Source organism: Cheilinus undulatus, linkage group 19 (genome assembly GCF_018320785.1).
Source record: "Cheilinus undulatus linkage group 19, ASM1832078v1, whole genome shotgun sequence".
In the NCBI taxonomy this organism is placed as follows: Eukaryota; Metazoa; Chordata; class Actinopteri; order Labriformes; family Labridae; genus Cheilinus; species Cheilinus undulatus.
In genome coordinates, this window is record NC_054883.1 from 28,773,473 (window position 1) to 28,796,136 (window position 22,664).

General features: G+C 41.6%; 1 protein-coding gene across 2 annotated transcripts in view; it reads right to left on the reverse strand.

Moving 5' to 3' along the window:
- nrp1a (neuropilin 1a) overlaps window positions 1-22,664 on the reverse strand; it is a 93,821-nt gene that overhangs the window by 34,739 nt on the left and 36,418 nt on the right. For both annotated transcript variants that reach the window (XM_041814095.1, XM_041814094.1), the window contains exons 5-7: window positions 20,453-20,680; window positions 16,605-16,760; window positions 11,781-11,947 (exon numbers count right to left, since the gene is read on the reverse strand). In XM_041814095.1, the coding sequence (XP_041670029.1) occupies window positions 11,781-11,947; window positions 16,605-16,760; window positions 20,453-20,680 (551 nt within the window). The remainder of the gene's footprint in view (window positions 1-11,780; window positions 11,948-16,604; window positions 16,761-20,452; window positions 20,681-22,664) is intronic.

Below are 22,664 nucleotides of genomic sequence, written 5' to 3' on the forward strand. Positions count from 1 at the left end.
CTCCCTCCTAGCCAGCAATAAGATTACTAGTCAGTTGAACTATTACCAACATTATAAATCAATTCAAACCCAAAATCTTGGATTACAAATGGTGGATATGGGCAGAAACTAAAGAAGAAACTGAGACATATTGAAAAACTATTAAATAATTGTGAAAAAATGGCAAAACTTGGTTAAAAGTAGAAAAAATGGGAAGAAAAGGTGGTAAAAAGTGGTCAAACAGTAGAAAAAATGGTTGAAAGAGGCAAAAAAGGGGCAAAATGGAAGGAAAATGAGTGGGAAAAATTGGTGAAAAGAGGTTAAAATTGGGCAAAACTGGGCTGAGAAAGGGGTGAAAATTGGTCAAATAGTGGAAAAAATTGGTTGAAAGCAGCAAAAATTGGTGAGAATTGGCACAAAGTGGTCAAAAGGGGAAAAAGAGGCAAAAAGGGAAAAAAGGAAGGAAAATGGACAGGAAAATTGGTGAAAATAAGTTAATTATTGGCAAAATGGGTTTCAGGTGATGGATATGGGCAGATTAAGTGGTGTACATGTGTTCAAGTGGTAAATATGTTGTCAGAAGTGTCAGAATTGGTAAAAAGAGGCAGAAAAAATGAAATAAACGTGGCAAAAACTGGATGTAAGTGGCAAACATTGGTTAAAACAGGCAAAAAGGTATAAAAAGTATAAAAAATGGGTTAAAAGGAGCTAAAATATGAAAAAGGAACCAAACATTGGCCACAAAAATGGTGAAAAGTTGTGGTGAAGTTGTTACAAAGTGGTTAAAAATACATTTAGCAACAGAATAAATAAACCTTATTAAGTAAGGTTTATTTGGGGGGGGGGGGGGGTTTACGTAATCATGATATAGGAAAGTGGATTGTGTTGGAAACTGAGGAGAGGAGGTGATGAATATACTGTATGATGTGTAAGTATGTGTGTTTTATCATTGAGCATAAATAATGTTACTGCTCTTATTGTTAAATTGTAATTATACATATATAAGTGTTCTGTACAGTCTGTTGTAAGGTGCACTAGAACTTGAACTTAAGTGGAGATTAATATGTAAGAAAAGAGCTACAGGCCAGATTCAGTCTACTTGGAGGACAACAGCCTCCACACAGAACACAGACACACTAGACCACCATTGGCCCTGAAGGTAAAATAATACAGTATCATTTATTTGACAGCTGGCTACCATCCCCATACTGATGAAATGTTTTCATATTTAAAGAGTGGATATAAGGCCATTTTAAACTAGCTAATGATTACAAAAGGGTAAAATTGACCTCACCATCTAAGAACTTTTCAGTGATGATAGAAATTTGAAGTTTGTGTTGATTGCTTCATTACTGGACTTATTCTGTGGTTTGCTGAGTAAATGAATCTGGTGTTCCTTGTTCAGACTGGGCATTGTTGAAACTGGTTTTAGCAATCACATAAGTGGGTCAATAGCTGCTGTTTCCTAAACCTGGTCACTCAGTGGTGACAGTCCTTCAGGAAGCGTTATCTGATGTTGCTAAAGTCATGGGGAAATTACAGCAACCCTTTTTGTTCATTTTTCTGTTATTTTAAAGTCATATATTTGTAAGGCTGGAGGCTACAAACAACATTTGGTAAAACCTGATTTGGCTTCTGGCCACAATTAAAGTCCTCTTTAATTGTTCCTGCCTCCTTGTTTTGCTCTTGCCTCCTGAGACTTTTCTTTTTCTTGCGAGTCCTAAACATGTTTGACTGTTTGGGTCATCTTCTACCTTTCTGTTGTGAAGAAAACTGATGACTCAAAGCCCCCTTCTCTGACAACAACCAGTGCACACGGCTCCGGTCGTTTCACAGACTAATGAAACCAGAGAGGCAGAAAAAGAATTAGTCGTGCTCGCGCTTGTAACATCAGCCAGTTAAAGCTTGGTGTGCATGCAATTAGATCAACATACTGAAATCCACATCAGGAATTTGAATGAGGCATGTGTGCGACTGTGGGAATAAATGACAGACAGAGCGTGTATTTATGTATTTATGCGTGTTTGTACAAGTTTGAAGAGATAATTTTCCAATTATCCCTCAACAGCGGTGGCAGCTGTGGGCGTGATCACTGGGTCTATTCGATACTCAGTGTATTGTCTCAGCTCTGTGTGACTCAGATGTGCAGCAGGGCCACATGATATGTATTTGAGGATTGCTGTGTGGTGCAGGGAGGAGACGTGGTTTATAAGGCTGGAGAAGGAGAGAGGAAGAGGAGGGTGCATTCAAGAAACAGCAAAGGCTCAAAAGCTTTATCTCTCGCTGCTTGATTGGCTTATAATTGAGTTGCCAAGAAGTTGTATGCAGCAATCCGTACTCTTGGAAAACTTTACTTTCTTTTAAATCCATTCCTCTTCTTCCCCTAACAGAGGGGGAAAAATAGCTTCCCATCTGTGTGTATGTGTTCAACTGCTCAGTGAATAACTGAAGCCTCTGGGGAATGGGTTTATTCGCTTTCCCTCACTGAAAAAACAACAAGAGAAATGCCGAGGGTGAGGTAGGAGGGAGTGCTCCTCTGTGTTCAAAAGTCAAAGAGCAGATGTAAACATAGACAGAGACCCCAGTCCTGGAGAAAACCTGAGGAAATGCTTTATGGATCTCAAAGGATGGTATAGTTTGAACAAAGATAGCCTGGAATTACTGCAGGCCAGTGAGCAGATGCAAAGCCTCCAGTCACCATTTTTAGCAAGCTAAATATGATTAGAAAGTTCTTTGCATAATAGGAGAAATCTTTCTGTTTTTTGTGAACTGACGTGCACACAGCTATTTTTCTTTGCAGCTACAGAGATCTGTTTCAAGCCCCATATATGGTATTTCTCAATCTTAGAGCACATCTGCTGATGTTTGAAAATTATTTAGCCTCTTGGGGGGAAATAACCAATAATTCAGGACTTTAGGTGTAGCCAGCAGATATCAGGACATGAGAAAGGGATATCAGGCTAAGATTTCCTCTCCTTCTTACTAGGCTTTGTTTGCACGGAAAAGCTTTCAGCCAAAACCTTCCGAGCTTGTTGAGAATTCTTCACATTTATCCTCAGTTTGGATGATGTTCTACTGACTAGTTGATAGCATTATTCCCATGTTATCACAATAAGACACTGTGCACCTCCAAATCCAAGGTCATGGTTCTCTGCAGGAAAATGGTGGATTGCTCCCTCCAGGTGGGGAGTGAGTCTTTGCCCCAAGTTAAGGAGTTCAAGTATCTTGGGGTCTTGTATTTATGAGTGAGGGTAAAAGCAAGCATGAGATTGACAGGTGGATTGGTGCAGCAACAACAGTACTGTGGGCTATGTGACGCACCTTCATGGTGAAGAGGGAGCTGAGCCGAGAGGCAAAGCTTTCAATTTACCAGTCAATCTACCTCCCAACCCTCACCTATGGTCATGAGCTCTGGGGTAATGACTGATAGGTGGCTGGGCTCAGCCTTAGAGATAGGGTAAGGAGTTCAGACATCCAGAGGGAGCTAGGAGTAGAGCCGCTGGCCTTTCGTTCGGGCATCTGAGCAGGATGCCGCCTGGTTGTCTCCCTGTGGAGGTATTCTGGGCATGTCCGGCTGGGAAGAGACCTCAGGGAAGATCTAGAATGCGCTGGAGTGATTACATATCCTGTCTGGTCTGGGAACACCTTGGGATCCCCAGCAGGAGATGGAAAGTGTTGCTGGGGGAAGGGAGGTCTGGGTAGACTTGCTTAGCCTGCTACCCCCACGACCTGGCCCCAGATAAGCGGAAGAAGATGGATGGATGGATGGATGGACATTTTGCAGACTCTTAGTGTTAAACTTACTAGCTAGCTTGTTTAGCTTGACTTTGCTTATTTAACAAAATGCAAGATGCCAGTAAAAATATATGAATTGACACTGACTTAACTGTCCTCTTAAATATTCTATTAAAAGTTCTGCAGATTTGATGCTTAATGTTCTTAGTGGACAAAAAGCCAATAAGACATGCATGTTTGGGTTTTGTGTTTACTCCAGTCCCTAAAGAAAGGCACAGATTTTTACCATCCCATATGCCAGTTTCTAGATCTAATATCAAACACAGCATTGGCAGAGAAGATCTGGCAAATTTTCTCATAGGAGCAACCCACATACTCAGCTCTGCTGCTCATCCTACAAATGCATGGTCCTTACAAATGTGGCACTATGTCAAAGGGAAATAAAAAGGCTTTCCAATGGTATAAGATTTATTGCCATGAAGCATTTTTACAAGAAGAAATAATCTACCAAGCACAAGCTTCCTTACTTTTTGTACTAAGTTTATTTATCTAATGTTAGCAGATGGATTTTCTTAAATTGTATTTTGTCAGTGTCTTCCTTTTTCCTCTCGACAAAGGTTTTTTATTTTCCCTGTATGAAACCATTACCCCTCAAACTGATATTTTCATTACTTTTCCAACAAAGGACTCAAATTACACCACCAAAAATCTCGCCTTAACTACTAATTCTACACTCTAATTCATATATCTGTTTATAAAGACAGATTTCAAAGCCAGCTTCCAGTTATCTGTCCACCAGTTTCCCTGCGGTCTCTTGGAAACGGAAACTTTGCTGGAATATCTCCATTACCTGGAAGTGTAATTAATTCTCCTTTCATGAAAATTGTATTACTGAAATGCTGCAGGACCTATGAGCTCCACTCACGACCTTCCATTTATCACAATATTCACCTGACAGAATCACGGGTTATTTTAAGCCCTCCAATACCTTTTTGGTGGCTTTAAATTATGCATGTCTTCCCATGTGGGCATCATCTGTATCACAGACTAAAAGGGGGGCGTATTAAAGCTTAAACGGAGTAAAAACTTGTCTTATATTCAGCGTGAAGCATGCCCTGGCCTAGATTTGTGTTGTTGCATGATTAAAGGTATCAGTCTCAGCTGTAAGAGGAAGAATGACATTTTAAGGTTTCCTTCCTGCTGAATCACTGCAAGACATTCACTCCAGGGTCATTCCCATGCTTCAACACATGACTAACCGTCTGATGGGTTATGAGCAATGATTATGTAACTGAGAAACACTTATGAAGAGGAAAACGAGGGTGACCTGAGGGCATGTCATGTCTAGTAGGTGCCTGATGATCCAGCTGCAGGATATACATCCGTGTATGACCATTAAGTGAGTAAGGCCTTTTCCTTGTCTATAGCACAGACACTAAAAATGACACTAGCTCCAGCTAAGCTGGGTGTTTGTCTCTGAAACATTATGCAACACTCTTTCATGTCATTACATCATGCCATACTTCACGTTTCAATTTCTCGTCCCACTTTTGGGCATCTTCACTTGAGAGTGGGTCTCTATCCTCTCATTGATTTTCCAATTGAGAGCAAAGCTTGGGAGCAGCGAGTCACAGACAGCATCCATTGTTTCCATCCGTACGACATGGTGATGATCTCACTGGCGGCTGCATGCCAGCCTACGCTCGTTTTTGCTCTTCTCAGGACTTCATCAACTGAGAAGCTGCTGTTAATTACCGGTCCATATTTTAATTACTCATCGCTCTGCAGGGCGGTAAGCCCTGGAACGGGGACAGAAGCCAGGAGAGGGACAATAGCAATGAAGGGGACATTTCCACAACCCACTGACCTCCTGTAATTGCAAGCACATTTGGATGAAAAGGAAAACAGGATATGGCAGAGTGTGCTTGTTTAGCGTTAGTGTTAGTCTCTGCGCTCTGGCTGTGGAGAAGATAAACAGTACGGCGGCCGGGAACAGTGTTTTCTTCGAGGAAGTGTGCAATTAGTGGTTGCTCAGTTGGTGGAACCCAACCTGTTATCTTTGCTAAGTGGTCCATGTTTCACTGCAATGTTTGCTTTGGACTGACAAGGTTTCAACTTTCATGGAAACTCATGACAAGTTCCTGTCTGAGTGGCTGACTTTATCCTCAGATTAGGGAGGAACAGGAGCATACTGAGTAAATAAATACTGATGTCATTCTCATGTTAAGTGCTCATACCTATCAGACAAGCATGATTAAAGCCATTTTGTCATGAGAACACTAAAGAAACGCACTATCCTCTTGTGACGAAGTTATCAGTGCATATAGAGGCTGATAAATACTTTCAAAGTGATTAGGGTAATGCTTCCTGGCAAGAAGACTGAACATAATGGCAGAAGCCAACGCAGTTAAATTATAAATATAAAGAGCAAAATCCACTCAGGCCCACAAGGCTTAAAAACGAGTGTATAGGATAACATGTTCAGTATATTTCCATTATGAGATACTCAATAAAGAGGCTTTCAGGTATTGATGGTTGGGTTTCCTCCAAGCTGGTGTAAATTATTCATGTTGTGAGTATGTGTGATCAATGGTAGCTGCCCGCCAGAGATCCAGTCTTGCTTCTTTTGCCTCACTCGGATGTTGTGCTGGCTCTTAGTGGCCATCAGATTCTCTTTCAAAAAAAGCTGTTTCACTCTGTCAGCTTCTTAACAATTTTCCCCGCTATGGTCCCTGAAGATCTCTTACTTTGAGGCCATGAGGCGATTCCAACTTTCCCATCAAAGACAAATATGCAGTGTTGAGCTGTGGCAGTGCTACAAAAAGTGGTGTATTTAGACCAGCAACATTTTTCAAAGGCATTGTGGTATTTTCTGAATCAAGTAGCTTAGCTGTATTATTGATCCAGTTATTCCACAGTGGAGCATTCTGTCATGGTATGAAATCACCATCTAAGCATAGGTAGAAGACACCTAACCTTGCAGCACATGGATTGGCCATGCTCCATGTTTTTTATTAATAGAGCCATCTTGCAAAGCTTCAAGGCAAACTATCATTCCGACCAAACTAAGAATGACCAAATAAATCTGTATTTGCATAAGCAGACTCAGTAAGATAAGTCTGCAAGATTTACCTATATTTTGCTGCATTCATTTTACCATCAATTTTTACAAGCCTTCCAGGCTGGCTACCAAGAAGCATCCCCACAGCATGATGCTGCCACCACCATGCTTCACAGTGGGGATAGTATGTTTGTGGCGATGTGCAGTGTTTGGTGTCTTGTCTGGTAGCCAAAAAGCATCATTTTGATCTCATCAGACCAAAGAACTTTCTTTCACTTCACTGTGGAATCTCCCAAAAGCCTCTGGAGGAATTCAATTCGAGATTTGTTGTGAGTTTTCTTCAACATTGGCTTTCCCTTTGCCCCTCTCCCATGAAGCTTTGACTGGTATAGGACCAGGGTACTTTTCAATAACATTTTCGCTGAGTTGCTTGGAGTGTTCTTTTGTCTTCATGGTGTGATGGTAGCCATGAAAGTGGCTAGACTGTCCTAACGGTAAAACTAATTACCATTAAGGAGGATTTTGCAGTAGTATTAATTGTTTCCCTTGTCTTTCCCCTCTTAGTCTGGTAGTTGCTTTAGAGTGTCCAAAAATCATTTGTTACAGACCTCTATGTCCTCTTTGATGTGTATCTTCTGACATGCACAAGTCAACAGGAGTGAGCTTTCAAATATAGAAGCTAAAAGCTCAAATTGACAGTTTTGACCTAAATGCCCTCTAATGTGGGTTCAGATATTTCCTGACCAGTGCCTATGAAAACAAGTCTACGTTAATAAAGTAAGGATCAGGCTATAAGCTTAGTAGTATCCAGGCTATCCTACTTTATTTTTGCTGCAACCTTCTGCAGAGACCCCTGCTGCTCATCCTCTTATCCTTCAAAGAAGCCACGGCTCACACAGGCAGATAATATGCAGAAATCTCCCTCTACCTTGATGTAGATCTGTAGCCCTGAATTTCAAGAGGAATGAGAGGAAGATGGGAAGAAGAAAGAAGAGCAGAGATTTGAAAGGAACAAGTGGAAAATGAAATGAAAGCCTTTTCTGAAGGACTACTGGCTCTTTCTTCGCTCCCTCCTCAAGCCGCAGACCCCCTCAAAGGACATCTGTCCATCTCTGTGTACACCAAAAGGCTGATTAATGGCCTGGCTAACCCAGCACTCAATGCCGAACCACACCACACCAATCTAATTACCAAAAGAAGAACACACAGTCTAGCATCTTGCCCTCCTCCCTCTGCATACATCAGAATGAGGCCAAATTAAAATGGATGACAAATCTGGATTATGTTTTGAAAAAAAAAAAAAAAAAAAAAAAAAAAAGAAGAAGGAAAGCAGAGCAAAAGAAAAAATGCCCAGGAATCAAAAGGCCGCCTGTCATGAATAATAAAACTGTCTGCCTCAAACTGCAGCTGGGGTATGATAATGAAATAAATAATGAATTGATTGCTATGCATCTGACGGCGCACTGAGATGATTTGTACGTGCCGCAAGGGGGCCCAAGCTTGTTGCAGCGCCATGGACGGGCTTAATGAAAGAGAAATGAAGAATTCTCCTCTTTAATACCACTTGTGATAATTGGGCTTCTGCTCAGAGTGCTCGGCACAAGTGCATCGCACTCCTTAGAAAACATAAATTATCTGGCAACCACAGACTTAGCTCCTTCACTGGGTTTGAAATTAGAAATCAGAGAGCACCATTCAATGTTTTGATCTGATTAGTATTGGGAAAACAGCATGCCCATTAGAGCACATCCAGATTATACTGCTAAATCAAATCTTCAATATGATCAATACGATGGCAGGGTTGGTCTCCAGTGGCCACAAATCACTGTGATCACTTGTAATTTCCGCTGACAAAAGACAAACATGTAGAGGATTGAATAAAGCTTGATTTATACTTATATGTTCAATCAGGATTCTGCTTCTTTTAAAGCAGTTTTATTTATATGATGTGTCTATATTGCTCTGCAGCTACACCACCTTATTGTCCATCAGCTATGCTGCAGCTCATCAACCACTTTATCAATCTTAGATGGGTACAGCATCAGATAAAATACTGTATTGATAGCTATTTTCTTAAAAGCCACATCATAACACACACAGTATGCTCCACACCTCTCCAGTGTGCCTAACATGTATGGGCCAACACAACTCCTTTAAAAAGGTTTCACTCATGATTCTGCTGCACCATATTCCATGCAATCCAAGTAGAGAATGAGTGCTTCTTTTCTGCTAGCTTGCAGATCTTAGATGACAAGTGTACAGGCAACAAATAAAAAGCTGCTTTGCTATTAAGTGTCTTATAACTGGCATCATGACTCCAGCTTAGATGTAGGTTAACTACACCTGCTTTTGTCCAGGATAATCATTGTGGTTTCCTCCAGCACTACAGCTCTGAGTGTTGACTCATCTCATACTCTTGCTATAGAAATATAGAGCTCCATCTTCTGTTGTGAACATATGAACTGTTTATTTCCCTTTTAAATGGTGCCACTTTTGTAAGGAACATGTATTTGTGGGATGAGCAGCAGAGCTGAGTAGGTGGGTTGTGCCCATAATCTTCTCGGCCAATAACAAGTTTATTTTGCTGTTGCCATTGACTCTTGTTTTGAGCGTCTGGTACCCCCAGGTGCTGACAATCAGGTACCTGATTGGGACCTGATTGTCAGCACCTGTGCCCATGGGTCCTGCTACAGTGGTCAGTAGGTGTCTGCTCCAGGAATTGGCATGCCACTTTATACTGATCTGGACAGGGCCCTTGTGATAGGGCAACTTCAAGCACAAAACCAAGCTGCAGCATTATGTGGAGTGAGCCCTTGTACCGTCTCCTAACTAAAGGCCAAGGTCCATATAACGAGGGATGTCAGAGACAGGAAGTGAGTGTCCCACGAAGACGACACCACAAGAAGTCTGTTTTCTCACCCTGTCAGCATTTAGGAACTGTAGGCTGTCTCCTACAGATTTGCAGTCAAGGTCTACAGGACAATATGGCTGATGGCTCTCTGCCCAGACAATCCAGAACAGACTGCATGCGGCCAATCTCCGGTCTGATAAGGGTGCCAGGAGGCCTGGCGTGACTGTCCTGCACCATCAGGCCCTTTTGTGCTGTTGTCGGCAACACGTGCACTAGAACCTGAACATGTACAAGAACGTTATGCACAGCAACAAGTCCAGATTCTGCCTACGGCAGTTGGATTGTTGAGTCAAAGTGTGGAGAAGATGCAGAGGACGCTAGCTGGTTGCTGCAGCGATAGAGTAACATCTTTTGGAGGAGGCAGTGTGATGGTGGGGGGCAGAAAAATGAGGCTTAACACCACTGGAAGCAATCTCAATGCAGAGAGATATCGAGATCAGATGCTGCAACCAGTGGCAATCCCATATCTCCAAACTCTATCCTCCAAGATGACAAGGCTCGCCCCCTCAGAGTGGGGTTCACCAAAGACTGAGGCTTCTGTTTGTTAAATGGATAATTGTTAAATTGCCAATATGTCTTGTTTTCTTCAGATTTCAATCATCCAATTCACCAAACAAGAGTCAACGTCAGAATAAGCTTCTGGCATTGACAGAGGAGATTTGGCAAATTTTGTCATAGGCGAAGCCCACATACTCAGCTCTGCTGCTCATCCCACAAATGCATGTTCCTTACAAATGTGGCATCATTTTAAGGGGAAATAAACATGCGTATTAAGATTTATTGCCAAGAAGCATGGTTACCTCAACTAAATAATCGATAATCCTTACTTTGTGCTTGGTTTATTTGCATTTAAAAGTCTAGACCCCTCATATTCAAATAAAAGTCTTATATCAGTGTCAATCTGCTTTCCAGTGCATAATAATCAGGCCTTGTTCCTTCCCATTGCCATAGCAAAACTGTACATCTGTTTGTATTCAATGAATTTTCCTGAAAGTGAGACAAAAAGTCATAATATCTCCTAAGATGCATGCTGGTTTCTCTGCAGGACTGTATAAACCCCATCAGACTTCGCATCTCACCCACGAAGTCAATAATACAAACATCAACAGAATAAACATGGGAGAATGTGCACAAATTAGCACAAATCAATTTTCAAACACTGATTCAATTAGTGTAAAGGAGCAACAATGTCCCTCTGGACAATATTTTCATTGGAATAATAAAGAAATAGTGATTTATAGCCCTCCCAAGCAAATATTTGGCTAGGGGTCAGTTTTATTATTCTCCCCCTGAGGAGTATGTGAGGGCCAAACTTTTCAGCGAAGACTGTAGAAAAAATAGTAGAAAAAGAAAACAGTCTGAGCATTTACAAGGCCTTGAGGCTTTCAGTTAATAAATCAAACATGCTCCGAAATCATCTGGTAGTGCCGGTGCGGTACTGGCACAGGGGGGTTTGTGAGTGGACTTGGGATATGTGACTTATCCCCATCTGGGAATGGAAGAGCTAAATCCTTAATCTTTTCACATAAAGTTCCCCCACTGGGCGATGATCACTTTGTGCAGATAAGCCGACAGAAAGAAAAATATGACAGAGCCTGTTGGTGTGTATGTGTGAAGCTAGGCAGGATGCCTGGACTAAATCCCAGCATCCCTGGAGGCTGTTATCAAGGAATGGGAAAGTTATCAGGTAGGACAGGAAGACAGAGAGAGGGAGGAGAAAGAGACTGATAGGTAGACAGTGACTGAGAGAGTGGACACTAGCAATTTTTGTGAGGTGTGGACTCAAACACCCAGGAGGGCCATGAAGACGGAGGACATTCATCATGAAAATTGTTGGGTCTCGTCAAACGTTATGGAGACTCTGCTCCTCTAGAGACTGAAGGACAAACAGAGAACGCTCCTACTGTGCTCCAGCAGGCAGGAGTCACTTCTCACACTGCATACACCCTCAGACAGTGACTCACCTCCAAAAACATACTGCAGGCAGATGGTGACTTGTTCTGTACAGCCTATCTTCAAAGATGTTCCCTATCTGTTATCAGCACTTACAGAAATTATATAAAATAACATCTAATTATTTCCTTTCAGTCGTACCTGTATCCACTCCTTGTTTGAGTCCTCCGCAGGCGTCCATGCATTCTCATAGTAGTTGAGTCTGGAGCGCTCTTGGGACCAGCTGGGGTTGTAGTGGGTTGAGGCCATGATTTGGTCCGATGTTATCTCTCCAGATTCCATTCCCAGTGGGTCGCTACAGTCGAAGTCTGAATAAAAGGATAGGGTGAAAAAGAAGAGAAAAAGATGTTTAGTTTAAAGCAGCTTTTTCAGTGTCCCCAAGAACCAGACCTTGTCCCAGGGGAATGGGACGCCACATGACAGGCACTCAGATCTGCTGGGTGGAAAGTAGCAGCACATCAGCGACGCTTCAGTAAATCCTTTCTATTTCTCTCTTTTAGTTCTTTAATGGAAGGAGGATGGAGGTGTTCCCATTAAGACATAAAAATGTCTTCATAAAACATTCAGTGTGGGCTAAGTTTACACCAGTATTAGGCGTTAAAGTGACTTTCCCTGCAGTTATTTCTTCTACTGACTAGATTCATTCCCTCCAGCTCCCTGGGGGCAGTTTATCTTTTTTGCACATAGTCACTTTTTCCACAACTCTGTCTCTTGGGGGAGTTTAGGTGTGTTAGCATCTGTATTTTGGGGCTATATATCACACTCAATGGCTGGAGCACCATGGTAGGAGGTGGTTGCTCTTGTTTGTGTTGACATGAGGCAAACCATTTTGAGGCTGCATGGTTAAATGCTCAGCTGGGTTAACATAGGGTCAGCTCCTGTAACCTCAAGAGGTTAGACATGCTGACACCGCTGTGGACGAAGCCTAAACAATGTTTTGAGTGAATGCTATGACCTTTTGGTCAGGGCAGGAGTCGTATAACGTCTCCATAACAAAGCAGAGGTATGTGAAGGCACACTTTCACACTCTCTTTCAATTACGGTCACTTTGGCTCCAAAAACAGCATGGTGGCAGCCATAATGCCAAACTTTAGGACCACTAATAAAAAAAAAAAAAAAAAAATTATTGTTGATTTTATGGTAGCTACAACTACAAACCCCAATTCCAAAATCTTAAAAAAAAAAAAAAAGAAAAAAAAAAAGAAGGTAAGTAGGTTAACAGCTGATATAACCGTGACTGGGTATAAAAGGAGCTTTCCTGAAAGGCTTAGTTGTCTATTATATACAACGGTGTTAGGTTTGTTGCAGTTGTGAATGACTGTGGGGGTAAACAGTCCAAAAATGGTCCTTAAGGTGCAGTTAAAAGGGATTCTGAAATTTTACCCAACAGTTCATAACATCATAAAAAGATTCTGAGAATTTGTGAACTGTGATCCCTTAGGTGGCACTGCATTAAAAACTAGCATCATTCTGTGCCACAATGTTGGTTCAGAAACACTTTTAGAAAAATATTGTCATTTATCACAGTGTGGCATTGGAGCTACAAAACCTTGTATCTCCATTTTTCTTTCCTTTGTTTCATAAATCAGTGCTATTGGTCCCCCTTTATATCTGTCAGTGGGTTTTAAAGCAATGAAAAAATTCAAAGAGATGCTGACTTTGACCATTCAGTGTTACTTTAATTGAAAAATGCAACATTATTTTTCAGTTACAGTATGTCTGCATCCAAATAAGGGCTGAGCGATTTAAGAAAATAATTTATTTGTGAATATAATATATGATTATTTCTGAGGTCCTTATTTTGTTGTTTCAACAAACTCAAGTAAGAAAACGTCATTCTACATAGGAATGAATGATGTGTTGAAAAGAATGCTCATTTTCATCATTTTCATTTGTAATAAGAAAAATACATGCAAAAATCAGAAAAGTAAGATTTTTATGCAAACTATTCTAGAAAAAAATGATTCTTAAATGTTTGCAAAATGTGTGTGAGATGTGTGACATCTCTGCAAAAAGGTATTAAAAAAGTATTTTGACACATTTCAGGTGAAAGAAATTTTGCAACTTCTGCGATTTGATAATCTGTGATTTGATTAATCCGATTTTGATTGACTAGCCCAGCCCTAATCCAGATGATGCCTTTCTCAGGGATGTCCATGCTTATTTCAGCGAGACAATGCCTAGCCAAATTCTGCACAAGTAACAACAGCATGGCTATTATCAATAACGGGGTACTAGACTGAAGTCCAGACCTGTGTCCTGTTTAAAATTTGTTCATTTAGAAGTGCAAACTTAGAAAATTGAAACCCCACACTGCTGAGCAACTTCACATGTACAGCAAGAATGGGAACGAATCCCACCCTTATACTTCGACATTAAGTGTTGTTATGTGTTAAACATGCTCCTGTCCCAACTTTTTTGGAATGTGTGCAGGCATCAAATATAGAATGTGTGTATATTTCTTAAAACACAATAAAGTTTGTCAGTCTGATCATGATTTACTGTATGTCTTCTTTGTGCTGTATTCAACTGAATAAAGGATTTGCAAATAATTATCTGTTTTCATTTTACTTAATGTCCCAAGTTTTTTAGAATTAGGATTTGTATTGCTTTAATACCCTCTTATAACTCTTCAAAGTTTGCTAATCTACATATCAGGCTCCATAAACATATGGTCCTATGCCTAAAAATGCAGCCACTTGCCTGCCATGGACCAACACACAATCATGGTACACGGGACGAGGGGCAGCGCAGAACTGCTGTGTGGTCACTGCCTACAAGCTTACACAGATGGTCACCCCATCTGCCACACCTCAGTCACTGGGTCAGTGTATGTGTTTGTGCTATACAGAGTCAATGGGCGCTCGCATATGTACGTGCTTGTGCGTTGGAGTGCGTCAGAGTCTCGGTGGGAGGCTGAGAGAAGCGTCTCACACATTTCCATTCTCACTTGTTGAGACAACTTCTTTGTCTTGTTTAAACTTTTGTACTTAGCACACTTAGATAACATGATCATGACTGACAAAAACACAAAAAGCCTCTGCTATGGATGCTATCTGATCATTTGGAGGAAAGCTGATAGCCCAAGAAGATAGTGAGGGGTGGCTTGATAGGTGAGGTGAGTTATTGGAGAGAGTTAGAGCAAGAGAAAGAGGGACAGAACAAAACACAAAGCCTCCTTTCATCACTTTATCACCTCTCATCAGTAGCTTTCAGCACGAGTGTACCCTCCTCTTGCCGAAGCGAGAAAATCCAGCGTGCATTATGCATAAGGAGATTATGAATGATTTAAGTCGTACAAGTCTGGAGCAGTGCACACAAAGTTTGGGGATTGTTTTTTTTCCATCTTGGATTTGTCTCAGTTGGTGATGTAAGACCAAGAAACTCATACAAATGGAGTTATTTACTTATCGTGGTTCAGATGTTTCCCCATGCCTCTTAATTTGGGAATGTGAAAAGTTGATTTGGGTAATCTGATCTTATATGTGCGATTACAGAGGCTTAAGTAACTTTGAGAAAACAAAGCAGGAATGACATCACCAGTCACTGCTGTGCTCATTACGGCTTGTTCTGGTTGTTGTGCGTGTTTCTGTGCATCCACTTGGCGTCTGTCTCCCCTTTGGGCAAAAAGGAACCTTTATTTTAAGATGATTAGTGGATTTGTTGAATGTCATCCATCTGCCTTGTTGTTCAAAGACTAACCGTGCATGTTTGGGGTGGTCTAGCCTCCGGACAGATTTACGACTCCTAGAAGCGCTCGTCTTCTTAATGAAATGTTTAGTCAGAGCGTTTTGCAAAATGGGGTCAGAGGGTCGGGCCCTGTGACGACGATCCTACATGTTAAAGCCCTGAGGGGCGTAGTTAGTGTATGTCCTGGGTGGTTACTGGTTGGGAAGCTGCCTTTTGCAGCAGTGTTTAAAGTCTTGTAAACACAGAGGGGGAGACAGAGTTGGACCGTGTAGAACATTCACCAAATGAAGAAGCAGGAGGTGTTTATTTAATAACTCTTAAACTCTGTTAAATGTGTGGGAATCTGTAATAATGGAACCACTTGTGGCTTAGTTGTGGACAACATGCTCTTGTAATACTTCTTTGGGGTCAGTTTATACTCACTTTGTCTGCTACTTTGGTCTTTGTCAGCTAGAAGAATGCTAATGATTGGGGTAGTCATCTGTGAGTCGTAGGCAGAGTTCTTGACTCCAGCTCTGCCCAGCCCCGATAATTCCTTAGCCTTTGGGAGCTACTACCATTATAGCAGGAACTTTTCAAGGGGTGTATAAATTTCTTAGTTTAAGTCTTGGTTCCTGCAGTTGAAAATTGCTTTTGAACAGTTCTTCAGATCATTCCCGTTGTGGGGAAAGTTCCTGCCAGTGGAAATGCAACTTATTACAACTATTCTTTTTCAGCATTAGGGAGCATGGTCCACCTCTTTAATGTGGCACTACTGTATGTGCTTTCTTGTTTAATGTTATATTTGTGTTTTATCATGTTTCATGGTTTTAAATGGCTTATATCAGCAGTGAGGTAGTTCCTTTTCTCATTCCTATACCAGTAACCAGTCTGATTATGGGAGCCAGACACCTTTTGTACTTTCATAAGTCGGATTAAAACTTAGCTTTATGATAAAGCTTATAATTAGGGCTATAGGCTCAGACAGACTGGGGAATGTTACAAAAGTTAAGCTCATTGTATAAACTTGTTAAACAAGGTTCTCCTTGCTGCTGTTGCCAAGTACTTGGTGGATTAAGATCAGTCTTTGTAAACACCATTATAGAGAGTATAATCCAGACTTCTTCTATATGTCAAGTGTGATAAATTAACCTTTTCTGCAGTTTGGGAAAGTAAATAAAAATTCTAGGCATTGGATTTTTGCTATGCAGAGTTTTTGCCACTTATCTCAGACTTGCTCTGCTCCTGCCTCCCTGACTGTCCCCATATATCAGATTGTTTTTTATGTCAGCTCACCCTCTGGAACAGTCCTCTCAATGACAGTAAAGTTGGCAGAGAAGCCCTCTTTAGCGATGGCGCTGTCAGTGTTGATTGTCAGTGCCAGGATGCCGGTGTAGGAGATGATCCTACCGGGGGTGTTCTGCCCACAGTATCTCCCGATGTAGGGACCCACTGGAGCCGAAACGGCAACCGGAGAGAGAAAAAGAGAGAGAGAGGAGAGAAAAGCACATCAGGTTAGACTTGGGTTAACTCAATATTTGTTTGTTTGCCAGAGCCATGTCACACGTCGGTTTTACTACCAACTCTCCCAGTGGAGGTGTGAAAACTAGTGTGTCAGTGAGGTATGCCGCCGACTTCATTTCTTTAACCCGACCCCATAAAAAAGCTCGAAAAAAGACTCCAAACATTCCCAGCTTGTTTGCCTGTTGGACACAAAAAGAGCAAAGCAGAAGAAGGACCTCTGGTGTGGGAGGGTGACGGTCTCTGTCTATTTGCTGGCCATAAATTCCTTAGACCCCCCATCTTCCTGGTCTTTTTTAATTGAGGTGGACACAGCCATGGCTGAGCGAGTTTTGTGGAGGAGAATAGACAAGTAAAGACTGGGTAGGACGCTTAGAACAGAGAGCAATAAAAGAAAGAGAGGGATGAGTGAGCAGAGGAAAAGGGCGCCTGAGAATGGGAGGTGCATTAGGGGAGACAGCGAGGTGGAGAAACATGGTGAAAATGTCATGGGGTAACATGGGAGCACAATGACCTTGCCCTATGTGTGCTATGACCCATGCACAGTTTGGAGCGTGCGTTTCTGTTAGAGACCTGCAGCTTATCTGTGATTAGTAATGCTCTGAGTGACAGTCCTGCCTCCCTCTGGCCTCCCGTCATCCAGAACAAGCCTCTTCCAGCCCAGGGCTGACATGAAAGGCAAAGGCCGGACCACGGGGACTTACAGGGCATGGGTGTGATGGCTCAGATTAATCTTCATAACCCTGGTGCCTCTTGTATGTGCGTGGGAATATATGTACGCTTTTAAACCCGCTAAGGCTTTGGCTGAACAAAAAAAGGCCATCTACCAGATTATCTGCATGACTCCCCAGCTCTATGAAATTTTAAGACATCGCTCCTGCCTTCCTCTCCATTCCTCCGGGAAGACAGACCTGGGAATGGAGGTTTTTCTTGTGTCCAGTGAGGTGTGCTTTCAGAGGTGTAATTCCCCCAGTGGTTCACACAGGCTTGCTCAGACATGTCCCACCCCTGCGCACCTCCCCGACAGCTAGCATGCCTCCAGCCTTCTGTGCTAATGCACTATCGATCCAGCAGGCACCACAGGAACCGCCTGGCAAAAGCCAACATGCATTTTCCTCCCATGGCTTATTTTTATACCAGGGCGTCTGTCACATACAACAACGCTTGAAAAGTGTAATGCCATGTCAGTCTAGTTTCTGCTCTGAAAGGCTCCCAGTTGGAGAAAAGGATGTCTTTATGTACCTTAATAATATTCTTTTGTGTCCTATAAAGGAAGGATATCTCAAAGAGAGAGAAATCTCTCAATTTTGATGAGCACAGGAGGAGTAAACACCCCTGAGATTCTGATGTATTAAAAAGTGATAATAATGTGACATATTCTCAAAACCTTTGCAAGTTTTAATCAACACAAACCTTGCAAATTAAACATGTCCCACCTCAGAGGAAAACATGCATATAAGTTCATGGAAATACTTTGTGGAAGCAAAGGGAAACTCTTTGGAGAGGTGAGCACACAATAAGAAAATCAACTTTGAGTAAATTGCTTGAGAAGGCGCAGTGATTTACACTTCAGCCTTATCATTCTGAATGCTATAACAGAGAACACCGATGGGCCCCGGGTTGAATGCAATTCGATAAAATTCTTTCAATTTGCAGCCCCTGATGGGTGAGAAAACCTTTCATCTTGTCTGCACCCCCTGTTGAAATAGCCAGAAGAAAAATAAAAAAAAAAAACTTCAAGAGGTGATTTCGTTCACAGAGTTCAAAGCCGTATCTCAGGCCATGGAAGCATTGCTATGAACACTCCTCGCCCTCTCTCGCTCTTTCTCTCACCTGCTGGTATTTGCAGTTGAATTGACTTTCTTTTTTTTTAGGCAATATTTTATTTTGTGCCTGAATCCAAGCAAGCGCTGCAGCCTTCGCTTCATCAGAGAGTCTGGGTCTTATCAGACCAAGCTTGTTCAGGTTTTTAATAAGCGTGTTTGCATCACTGGGGAACAAGAATATGTTCAAAAGAACTTCCTTAAACAATATTTTTCCTGTGTTTTCAATGCGTCTGGGTGCTTAGACTAAAGCTGGAATTCCCATCTGTACAGACACTTGTAAATCCTCTGCACAATGCAGCCTGTGACAGAAAAAGGAAGGGCGGGAGAGTCTCGTAATCAGGAAGTATGTGGCATTCAGCAGTATCAAAGAGTTATACTCATGACCCCTCTTGGATGCCTGCCATGTGTGGTTAAAGCATACTGGCTTGCAAAATGCCATTAAACTGTCTAAAACTGTTCATTCTTTTGAAATAAAAACATTAAGTAGTGAAGCTGAAACCCCCCTCTCCCCAACAGCACCCCTTTTCTCTTCTTCAGATTCCTGAACTCTGAAAAATACCAATCTGATCTCATTTGTCCTTATAATACAATGCTCTACCTCTTTCTTCATTAGAAATGGAATGATAGTTTACCAGTTAAATAGCCTCACTTTTTTGTCAACTTATAACCAGGGATGTATGCCATTAGCTAGCTTAAAGGTAAAGCTAATTCTGAATATTTCTTAGGATTGTAGGACCTAAATCTGAGCCAAATGCTTCTTATAAATTGTAACACAGCCCTGACTACTAGTAGCGACTGTAGCTCCAGTTAAGACTACTGCCACCCTGCCATAATGCTCTTTAACACAAATGTAAACAATGGTGAATGGATAGCATCGATAGCACCGTGTAGGAACAGTATGGTTTAGCCATTATATTTTTACTGTTTGTAATACATACAAATATTTGAGTTTGACTCCATATTTTTTTTTCTTTTGTCTTTATAGACATATTTTTTAAAAATTCAAGTGACATTACTGCAGCACACACAGGTTGTCCTGAAAAGAGGATGTTTAGAGCTTGACTGTGCACCACAGTGTTGATGATTTACAAGCTTTTCAAAGAAAAATCCAGGTGACACAGAATGGTTAAAAAATAGCTCAGGGCTCAGAGAGTTAAGATTTGTAAAAGTAGAGAACAATGGCTACAAGTGTGAATTTAAGTGCTCTGCTCAGGTTCCATAACAAAGTCCCATCCTGGGGTGACATTAGCTAGTCTGGAGTCCTTCACTGATGTACTGTACTTAAGTAATGATTTTTTGCAAGTAATCAATCACTGCATCAGCTATTCACTTACAACTATGTGATATTTTCATGGAGCATTTCATAAATAATCAAAACTATATGACACACTCCTCTAAAATGCACATATTTGTATTGCATTTTAAAATGTTGTATTCATTTTATCATTTTAAATTAGGAAATATTAGCCTTTCCATTTCTCTGTTGCTTTTTAATTTGTTTTCATCATTGTTTTGGTGTTCCTGATTTTTTGTTGCCTGTTTAACCTAAAATTTGAAGTATAAATAAAGGACTTTATTTTGCTCTATGAACAAACCCATTATGAAATATGACCTTGAAACTGAGGTAGGAACAGAACCATGACCTCTGCAAACCCTAACAGTCCCCTGAAAATATTAGTGCTTAATTTTGGCTGTTAACTAAATTGCTCTTCAATTCAGACTAGTAGATTAGATGCAGTTAGAACCTACATTTCACTGGACATGAATATTTGCCTAGGAACATCAGTGCTTGCTCACCTCCTGGAAAGCCATCCCAGATCTCCAGCCTGTCATAGCGGCAGAAAACACCAGCAGGAGGGGTTGGGTCCGGCTCAAGTTCGAAGCTCTCAAACTCCAGAATGATCTCAGACATCCTGGGTGCGAAGATCATGAAAGTGCAGTCCAGGTTGTTGGGGTATTTCTCCGGGAAACCTGGCGACTTTATGACACCGCTGTTGGATGTGAAGTTCCTGGAGCATTCAGGACCTGTGGGAAGAAAGAGGGGAGGAAACGAGATGATTAGACAGGACAAGGACAAAGGAGAGGGTGGAGATGATACTTTTCAATGACTGTTGGTTAAGTGATCTCTGTTAGGTGGGGGTATTGTGGAGATGCGCCTCACAGCTGCTCTATTGAGTGGAGGGCAGTTTTATTGCCCATAGACGACGGACCACCTCGATAGTGACTCCATTCACTATGGGCTACATCTGCGTTTCTGTGCTTTTTTCATTCTGTTATGGTCACAAATGTCACAGTTCCTCATTCCTGCAACATCTGTAGTTCCTGGAACATCTGGACTGTGAGTGAACACCTTAGTGAAAGGCTTCAATAACCATGAGGAACGATGGATAAACAGGATGATTTACTCTGCAAAAACCTGTCCATCACTCATCAGGAAACGTCTGTGAAACATATGAGAGGTGCTCAGGCAAAATTACAGCACCGCTGATGGAAGTGGAGGGTTCTGAACAGGCATACATCAATACACACACTCTTAAACACACAATTATACACAAGAGAGAGTCAAAATATTTATTCACAGCTCCCTGGAGAGGTGCCTTTCAGATGATGAGGAGCGGTAACACATTTCCAATGTTAGCCACTTCTCAGAACACCATGAGCACGAGATCACGATTCAAGAATGACTGACGTGATAAAAAATGATGCAAAAAACTGCAGGAAATTCACTGAGAGAGGCAGAACAAGACATTAAGAGTTTTCACTATGCAAGCTCGGCAACAGTGTGCAAGAAAGAGGACTGCTGTCATAGGCGATTATTTAGTACCATTAAAGGCACCCAGGATAATGTCATTTACATGGCAGTCTGACAGACAGCGTGATAGGCAAAGATGTGAAGGACAGGAATCAAAATTGCAGGAAGTTTCATGATAGTGCCTCCATTCTACAGTTATTGTTGCTTAAGTGAATGTGGCAAACTGCTTCTGAAGCCTCTTACTGGGACCATAATTCAAGACCATCAGGCCCACTTCAACCGGTCCACTGCCAGGAGTGAGTGAGAACCATGTTGATTTTCCAAGTTGAAAGCCATTGCAAGTGGCGTTTTGACTCTAAAGAGAGCTGACATTTAGTGCAGCAGCTAAAGTGTAGCTTTCGAGAACAGTGGGCACCATTAATTTCACAGCTTCCCCTCCTATTTACCCCCGGAAAATGGAGAGATTTTGACAAGAGAGAGCGAGTGTTCCCCGGGATGACAGGGTTGCTGGATGCTGCGGTTCTGCACTTTACCTCGCCGTATTGAAGAAAAATGTCAGACAGTTAGGCTTCGAAAAATGCGGGACACATCTTTAGAAAAAAGGCGCCTGTTTTTCCTGAGTGCTCTGGACAGCTGCAGGACCCAAAGTGCAATTTAGGTCAGTGTGTTGCATTTCCTGGGGATATTGGCTCACGGCTCCACTCTCCCCACTCTCCATCCATTTCATCAGCCTCCACCACCACCCTTATCTCAGCTCAGCAGTTGACCAGAACGAAAACCTGTCTTAATCCAGGCGCAAAACTGGCAACAAAACAAGTGTAGTAAAGCCTGGACTGATGCATCTATTACTTCATATTTCATCAGCATGAATTCTAATCCCACAATTTGATGGCTTTATTCTATAAATGGATTTCTGAGAAGCTGGCAGTGCTTATTAAGTCAAATAAAGTTGTGCGTATATTGCTACTGACCTAATTAGAAAAGAAAATAAGCAACTTTCTGTGGATGGACTTATGAAATAAGCTTAACTAAGGAATCTGCAAGAGAGGTAAATGTTTGATAATTAATAAAAACAAAAAAATAGGTCGGGCCTAATTGAGGCTGCCCATAAGGGGGAATAAAGTGGAGAGCTTTCCGGGGGCCAGCCAAACTGAGTGGCCCATGGATGTCAGCAAAATCATGGTCCACAGTAAAGTTAAGCTGTGATAATATTTCATTATTTAACCTGAATAATAACCTCTTTCATCAAAGAAACAA